The 8,715-nt window shown below is 34.3% G+C and overlaps 1 protein-coding gene across 1 annotated transcript in view; it reads left to right on the plus strand.

The window, feature by feature from the left end:
* The window catches only part of LOC136039050 (zinc finger CW-type PWWP domain protein 1-like), a 29,759-nt gene extending 21,705 nt beyond the window's left edge, over positions 1 to 8,054 (plus strand). The window contains exons 4-6 of the mRNA XM_065722542.1: positions 190 to 417; positions 5,268 to 5,464; positions 7,774 to 8,054. Of these exons, the coding sequence (XP_065578614.1) occupies positions 190 to 417; positions 5,268 to 5,464; positions 7,774 to 7,908 (560 nt within the window). The 3' untranslated portion in view covers positions 7,909 to 8,054. The remainder of the gene's footprint in view (positions 1 to 189; positions 418 to 5,267; positions 5,465 to 7,773) is intronic.
* The last annotated feature ends 661 nt before the right edge of the window (positions 8,055 to 8,715 follow it).

The following is an 8,715-nucleotide window of genomic DNA, read 5'->3' on the forward strand; positions in this document are numbered from 1 at the left end:
TCTTTTTTTATACTATTTAGTTTCTTGCATACTAATAATAGTATTTTAAAAGAAGAAATCTTGGAGTTTAATCGCTATTCATTGTTTTCTTGTTTTGTGTGTAGTGCAGTTGGCCTTCAAATTAAACAGAAGGCCGTAATTTGGCCACAGTTTGAATTGCGTTAGTCTGATTCTGATTATTTTTTATAGAAAGGAAAGAAGAGAATATGACAAAAGAAGTGCCTAGCGTGGTGCAAAGCAGTTCTTTTGAGGCGGAACAAGTTAAAAAGTCAGCTTTTGATGAACCCTCTAAATTCAATCGAGATCCAGGCACCTGGGTTCAATGCACGAACTCATACTGTGAAAAATGGCGCTTTCTTAAGAAGTTTCGTGACCCTTCACTTATTCCAGAGGTTTGGACTTGTAGCATGAATTCAGGTGACCTTTTTTGTCTTTTTTCTTCATTTATTTTAAATTATTTAAATTAATTTCTATGTTAATTCATCATTTTTTATTTATTTTAATTAATTAATTGCATTAAATTTATATTGATATTATTTACATATATTTTTTTTGCATTTTTATGTACAGTTAATATATTTTTAATTTCATAATTATAATATTTAAATTATTTACTTTGCCACAATATCACCCTCTCTAAAACCATCGCTCGCTTTTACAATTTTACTGAGAGTTATAAGTATCTAAGTTATCAAAATGGCACTTTACGACTTTTCTCATTAGTGTGTGTTGGGGCAGGTTTTCTTCTTTTTCAAGACATCTGCAGGGATTAGTAAAACTAGGACTGTGGTAATTACTGAGGCAATTAGCCTGTTCTTTGCAGGAAGTAAATTACTTAGTACGACGATATTTTTTATGCCTATACGTGCTGTAGATAAAGCTTTAAGAGAAGAACAGTGTGGTTTTAGGAAGGGTAGAAGATACATTGATCAAATTATTACTCTCAGGTCAATAATTGAGAAGTGGCCGAGTCATCAAACGTCTTTAGTCCTCAGTTTTATAGATTATGAGGAAGTGTTGGATTCAGCTGATAGAAGAGCTTTAGTGAAAGTCTTGTCCTTGTATGGTATATCAGATAAATATATTATAGTGATTAGAACTGTATACGAGAATATCATTGTTGTGGTTAAGGTAGGAAATGAGGATAGTAGCTGGTTTCGTATTAAATCAGGAGTTAAGCAGGGTTCTGTTCTATCCCTTATGGGTCGTTTGTCGGACTTTGTCGTAAGGAGCACAGCAAAGGCAATGGGAGACCACGGAACAAAATGGGGAGGAAAAACTCTCCTGGACTTAGATTATGCCGATGATTTGATCATCCTAGATGAAAGTGTGAGCCAAAGGAATTAACTTTTAGAGGTTCTATTTTTTTTTATTAGAAATAGGTTTGAGAATTAACGGTAAGAAGACTAAGTCGCTAAGACTAGGAATAAGTGAAGATGCAAAGGTGATGTTAGGCAACGAGAAGATTGATCAAGTGGACAGCTTCACCTACCTAGGTAGTATTATTAGTAAAGACGGTGGGACCAGTGACAATATCAAAAGTTGAATAGCCAAGGCCCAGGGAGTTTTTCTACATTCGATACAAGTTTAGAGGAAAGGGAAGATAGGTTTGCGAACCAAGATTAGAATATTGGAAGCTACAGTGATGACAGTGGTTAATTATGGCTCTGAAGCGTGAGTGCTCCGAAAAACGGAGGAAGGTTTGGTAGATGTTATCTAAAAAAATTGCTTATGAATTGTTTTGGGTACCCGACTGACTCACCATTTCTCAGACAGTAAGCTGTACGAAAAATGTGGTTCCACCCGGCTTTTTAGGATTATTTTGAAAGGCTAGGACACGTTCCGAGAATGAAGGATGGCAGATCGCTACATATTGTCCTTTTTGGCCAACCGTCTTGGGCCAAATGAAAAGCAGGTCTTCCCGATCGGGATGGAAGGCTGTTCTAAGGAAATATTTAAGGGAAATGGGTACTTCCTGGGAGGGTGTAAATGGAGAAACTTTGAAGAGACTTGGATGAAGGGGGAATTTGCGTAGCTGTATTGAGCTCAAGTGTTCTGGTGATGTAGTGAATTGTTAGTAGTTGTAGTATAACAAAAATTTGTATAAGTTAATTAATGTTGGCTGCTAATCGATTTTCAGAAATGACGAAATCAAGTTCCATGAAGCCTTGCCTATTTAATTGTCTATCAATTTGTTTTCATTTTCTTTTTAAGCTGTGCTAAGTTGTGTGTTCCTCTTGGAAGAATTTTGAATTTCAGTTAGAGACATAGTATTTACAGATGGCGGCCAACCTATTAATTTTCTCACTAGCGTACCTGGGGACGCGTTTTCTTCTTCTCAACGTATTTACAGTAATCGGTAAAATTGTTTGTACATTATTATCGATTGCCAATCAATCGTTGGAAAGACAAAATGAAGCTCTTTTTGACTGTTCACCATTTATTTTGATTTTACTTTTAATTTTTCTCTGCCCCATGGAAAAAAAACTTGGGTGGACTACTCAATTAATTCATTATTGATTTAATAATGGAAATCACAGTAATTCCAACAACAGTGACCCTATGTAAAGGTTTGCAATAAAAATTTTGCTACTTAAGAGTCATGCCAGCTAGGAGCCTACATTTTTTTCCAGTCTAGAACTTTGCTTTGGGCCTGAGGCACTAAATCAGGGATTTTGAGGGTATAGGGTATTGAGGTAGTAAGTTAGGCAGAAAATTGGGGATGATTTAAGACAATACCTGATTTGTTGGACAATAACTGTATTTTATATAGCGCCTGTATTTATCAAAAAGATTTTTTTTTTTTTTTTTTTTTTTTTTTTTTTTTAGAAAGTGCGATGTAAAAAAAAAGTTTTGTTGAGGAGGATGTATTTTTTATATGCCGCCTGTATTTATCAAAAACAAAAAATAAAAACAATCTGAATTTATCGTTTGAGCAGTTAAAGCTAAAGAGAATTAGTTTTTCTGCTTAGAAATAATGAAAATTAATTTGAATCTTTTTGAGGAACATGTCGCGGTGAGCTAGTAGAATATTATTTTGTTTTTTACATCAACCTGGTGAATCACCTTATACTAAGCTATTTTCGAAACTTTCGAATCACTTAGTAATTTTTCTATGTGTATATAAAGTTTAGTAACTTTCTCTTTTAATTCAGAAAAGAGTTTAATGACATCTACTGGTAGAGAGTCACTTTTATAGATCTCAACTATTGAGCCGTTTGGGGTATTTTGAACGGCTCAAGTGGTTATCGTATCCAAGTTATAAGTGTTTTTTTTTTCTTTTCTTCATTTTGACTACTTTCATTTTTTTTTTTATTATTATTATCAATCATTCTTATGTCCTATTCAGATAAGACTCTGAAATCAGTTCAATTTCTCTACTAAACAAAAGGCCTAGTAAATCAAACCAGTGAACAAAAAGCTAAAAATATACAGCACCAAACAGCTCAATAAAAAGTAGCTTTCCCATTGAAGGCATTGTTGTTTTTGATTCAACAGATTGCTAATGTTTGAATTTTTACGGATAAACAGCTTTGCCAAATTTAATTAATGGGTTGCGTTTATTTATCTTAGCATAGCATCATCAGACTGAAAAGATTTAGCCCTTTTTCTGGAGAACCAAATTTTCGTTTCGTTGTTTTCTCGTGCCTCGGGGTGTCCACAACATAAGGACTTCAGGATATGGACTTCAGGATAAGGACTTCAGGATTCAGGATATTTCATCAAGCCAATCAACCTCCATGTGCAGTTATGTAGTTTGGGTAGTGACGGGCGCCAAATAAAAAAAGAGAAGGAAACGTGGGTGAGAAACCAGCAAACAAAAAGCAAAAAAAACATGTGACACCAACAGTTCGGGAAAGTATAGCTTCCCTGGATCCATCACTAAGATGGATCCAGGGGGGGGGGGCAAAAAATGATTTTTTATTGATATCTTTGGCACTTATGCAAAACTAGTGTGATTAAAGAGTAATCTGTTTCGAAGAAGTGGGCAACTAACTATTTTCGAGTCGTTGCGGTCACATCTTGCTTATCGAGAGCTGTCAACTTTTCGTGAGAATCTTTCATGAAGCTAATTTCAGTTATGCATGGAACCATTAAATAAGATTTTTCTGAATTCCATTATGCAATTCTCTGTGAAAAGTTGCCCCAGCTTTCCCTAACTATTTAATTACCATCCTAGTTGTAAATTTCGAGTTTTAACAATTTGGGCCATTTAGTGTAAAGCCCCTTTTTAATCTAGAAATTGTGGGATCAGTCGAGCCAGCTTTTAACTCGGTTCCTTCGATTTTAACGTTAGTATGACGTATTAACGCGCAGACGTTCTAATTTGGGTAAAATAAATTTAACATGGGTAGAAGCGCAAAGAAACTTTCTGAGGCGAAAATTATGTTTCCTATATGCTTTAAACTAAAACTGCGTTTTCCGGTTTTTTTTTGTGAACCGCCGCCTTGCTAAAAAAAAAAAAATTGGAAGATATCACTTAAATGGTTTTGTTTAACCTGAAATCGAAAGACGAATAAAAAACCAGTGCAAAGTTAATGCAAAACAATAGAAAAATTATAAAGAGTGATAACTTTTAGATTCTATGGAGAAAGCCTGACTTCTGAACAATTTCTCAGCGAGCTCTTGAATAATCAGCTTGTATATGAAGATGGTGTTTTTTTTTCAGAAATTTTTATTTGGCTGTATCTCAAATATTATGTTTTGTTATTTGCAAAAAAAAAGCAAAACTAGATACAACAATTTACTTTAAAGTTAGCCCTTAAACAACTCTCCATGGTATTTCAGTGCCCCACTAGCGGTGACGAAAAAAAGAAAAGGAAAAGTCATTTATGCCACTCATGCCAAAAAGTGACTTTCTTTGTTGTTCAAGCTAGGGGGCTGTAAGTTTTCAGAACAGAGTTATCGACAATGTCAATTCCAATGGTGTGCATGTTTTCGATCCGACGCCATTTTTGAGGGCTTTCAGGCTATTTTTTTGAAATTCCAATAAATGAATTATTAAAATAATATTTTACTATAAAGACTAATCGAGGTAATAATTATATTCCTGAATCAGCAACAAATACCATTTTTTCTCACTGAAAGGGAAAAAATACACTAAAAATAGTACACTACTAAATTCAATGTGTCGGTTTTATTTATTTTTGTAACAACCTTTAGCTTCGGGGAAATATCGATGAGTGATATTGTTTTATTTCATTTTATATGCATGTGTATTAATAAAAAAAATTGTATATCTTATTGTGATTATCACTTGTTTGTAGATGTCACCTATAATGATTGCTCTATCCCCGAAGAGTCTTGGAGCAAAGAAGAAGAAGTATCTTCCGTTTACACAGCTTATGTACCAGGATCCCTTGTCTGGGCAAAAGTCAGAGGATACCCATGGTGGCCGGGTATGGTAGTTCAAGACCCAGAAATTGACAAATTTTTTCAGTTGGATGGGTTTTCGGAACTTCCTGTAAGTGTTTGTGTCTTTTTTTCGTGATTTGTCCCAAGATCATCTTGAAATATAATTTCCGTAAGGTTATTTTTTGTTGAGGTTCTCAGCAATTGTTCTAGTTTATAATTGGTAAATCTAGCATTTTTGTTGAAAGAAAAGATGAATGGCATATAGTATATACGATTTTTCTCATATACAATTATGGAAGGTCTGTACTGAAATATAGCTTTGTTTTAGAGGAGAATGATTCTAAATATCTAAGATAAGATGAGAAATACTGCTACCACTAACAACTCACTGCAGCGCCAAGCCACCTGTGGCCAGAAAAGTTGTGCACGTTCTTCCACCCGAATCGAGTCAAAGCTTTAATCTCTGACGGGCTTGTTTAGAATGGTTACACTTACCCTAACCCATAGAGCCTATTTGCCCGCTGAGTTTGTGAGATTAAGACATAAGTATGGTGTATGGTTGTGTATATAAATGGAGATATGTTCTCTTTCTAATTTTGTTCCGTCAGTGCGTCCTTGGTCTCGCCTGAGGAGTGTTTACTCCTGGATGGCAACCTCTTTGTTGAGATTGTTGGCAACCTCGTTGTTGAGATTGTTGGCAACCTCGATGGCAGTCTCGTTGTTGAGATTGTTGGAAACCTTGGATGGCAACCTTGTTTATGAGATCCAATCGCTTGGATGAGATTTGTCTCAGTAATGCAGACAACAGATGTTTTGGCAGAATTCATCATACATAGGAACTGGTCAAATTAAGTGATTATGTCACAAATTTAGTGGCACTTTAGTAAAAATATTAATTAAAATATCGCTCGGATTTCTAAAATGCACTTAAAGTACAAAGGACAGTGATAATGAAATCTAATTATTTGTATTGCTTAAGTGAAAACTTACACAGCCATATAAATCTTATGAAAAATGAAGAAAAATTAGGAAAATTTGGACTGTCAATTTATGTTGGCAGTAGTAAACACCAAATTTAAAAACAAGAAACGTTGATGAAAAAATAAGCCAAAAAAATATGGCAGTAAAAAGCTTGAGCAAGTGTTTTTTATACCATAGCATTACGTCAAAGCAAAACCATAGTGCAACTCATACATATAAACAAGTGTTTGATTTTCCGAAGGTCTCACCTTTAATCCTCAAAATATACAAAATTAAATAAAAGTGCTTAATATTGATCGCTCTTTGACCAAAAATTTCCTACCAATTTTAGCTGTAAATTAAAAAAAATTTTTTTTACCAGAATACTAAAATTTATTCAAAAAATTAATTTCTGAGTCGTAAAAAAATGACTAATCTAAAATAATTTGCTTAGGACGTCGACCTCGCCTATAGTCAATAAAATGGTTCGTGTATCACGGATCTAGGAAAAACAAGTAAATGACGGAGATACTCACAGGAATAGCTAGAATTGGTGTATCCCATTGGCTTTTAGGTGGGCAATAACAACAATAACAACTTCTACTCCAATAGTTGATCCAACAACAACTCCTTCGACAACAACAAAAACAACAACTTCTATCACAACATCGGTTACAACCACACCACCTGCTACGACCCCTCCTACAACTCCAGCAACAGCTGTAACTCCTATCATAGCTCCCGTGACTAAATTTGTCCATAAGCTTGTTTGGGTCTAGTACATAAATCGGGTTCCTAATAATTTTTATTAGGAACCCGACTTTTAAGTTCATTAAAAGTAGTGTTTTTGGAATATTTTGGCCAAAATTGCTTTGCTTCACTTAACCTTCAAATCAATTCTGACGCTCTCCAATTTAAAAATTGAGGACGGTTATCTTTGGTTTCGTAAGTTCATAACGCTAATTTGTAGCTATACAATTTTTAGTAGTACCGGATGTCAAATTTAAAAAGAAGAAACGTGGATGAAAATTGACAAAAAAATAACAAAAAAATATGGTACCAAATAGTTCGAGAAGGTGTAGCTTTCCTATGAAATCTAGTTGCCTTTGGAAATCAACAAATTATTTATTTTCACGGCTCAACGTGGCAACACTGTCGAAAACATTGTACTTCCCCAGAAACCCCATAATGCTGAAAGAAACAAACGATAAATTCTAGAAAATTTGGGATTTAGAACCGAAACCAGACAAGCCGATTTGTTTGCCTTATTACCCAACTTTTTGCCCAAAGGGTAGTAAGTGCTTTTGTTTTTATATCCTTTGCATTTCAAGAAAATTCGAAAACGTTAGTAAGGAAACGCAACTGGGTGAATTCGGTACAAGCATTTAAAAGAGCTTTTAATTTAGTGAAATGTTTGTAGTTCTGATATTTTTTAACTTAACTTCATTTTATTTTTAGGTGGAATATTTCGTTATCTTCTTTGATTCAGGGAGTCTTACATCAGCCTGGGTTGCCACCAAAGATCTCAAAACCTACTCAGCACCTGACTACACTAAGGTATCCTTATTACCTATTTTTTTTTTTCATTCGTAAATTCTATTGGAATTTTGAACCAATGCTAGGGCATGGTTTCACCTTATTATATTTCACTGTTTTAACTTCTCTATCTGTTTCTTCCAGTTGCCTTTAGCTCTGGAGTTCAGTTTTGGCTGTAATTTATCAGCCATTTGGCTGGAGAAAAGTTCGGGAATTTTCAATTTGATCATTGAGGATATGGGTATTTACTCTACACACATAGTTGTTTATTTTTCATTACAGGTCTATAGGTCTGTAAAATTCAGAACTTCTTTCCGATATTGGGATCGTTAAATGAAAAAAAAATCTTAAAGCTTATAAAATTTCTAGTTCAATTTTTTTTCTAGCCTTCAAAACTGTTTAAAAAGAAATTAAAAATACTTTCCTAGGCTCAAAAAAAAATATTAGGGGTCATGTAATATCAGACTCAAATAAACTATGAAATTATGTTTTCCCACAACTTGAAACGAAAATTTTGTATCTGTTCCATATTTTTGAAATTCTGGAAAATTAGATAACACATCCTCAATTTTTTTTTATTTTGGCTCTTTTTTATAAAATTTGACTTTGGTCAAGTTTGCTGAAATTGATGAATCTAACTGTCACCATGTATGATCCGTGTGAAACTGGTCGCATGTAAAATGGTTTCTTGTTTAAACTCTATCTTTTCTATTCCATACGGATTTTTGTCAAAATTAAAGTGATTACATGATTACTACAACTACTACTAATAACTCACCATAGCACCAAGTCGCCTGACATCAACACAGCGACGCATGCTCCTCCTCCATCGCAATCCATTCAAAGTCCCCCTCTTTACACCCA

Source organism: Artemia franciscana, chromosome 19 (assembly GCF_032884065.1).
Source record: "Artemia franciscana chromosome 19, ASM3288406v1, whole genome shotgun sequence".
NCBI classification, from domain to species: Eukaryota; Metazoa; Arthropoda; class Branchiopoda; order Anostraca; family Artemiidae; genus Artemia; species Artemia franciscana.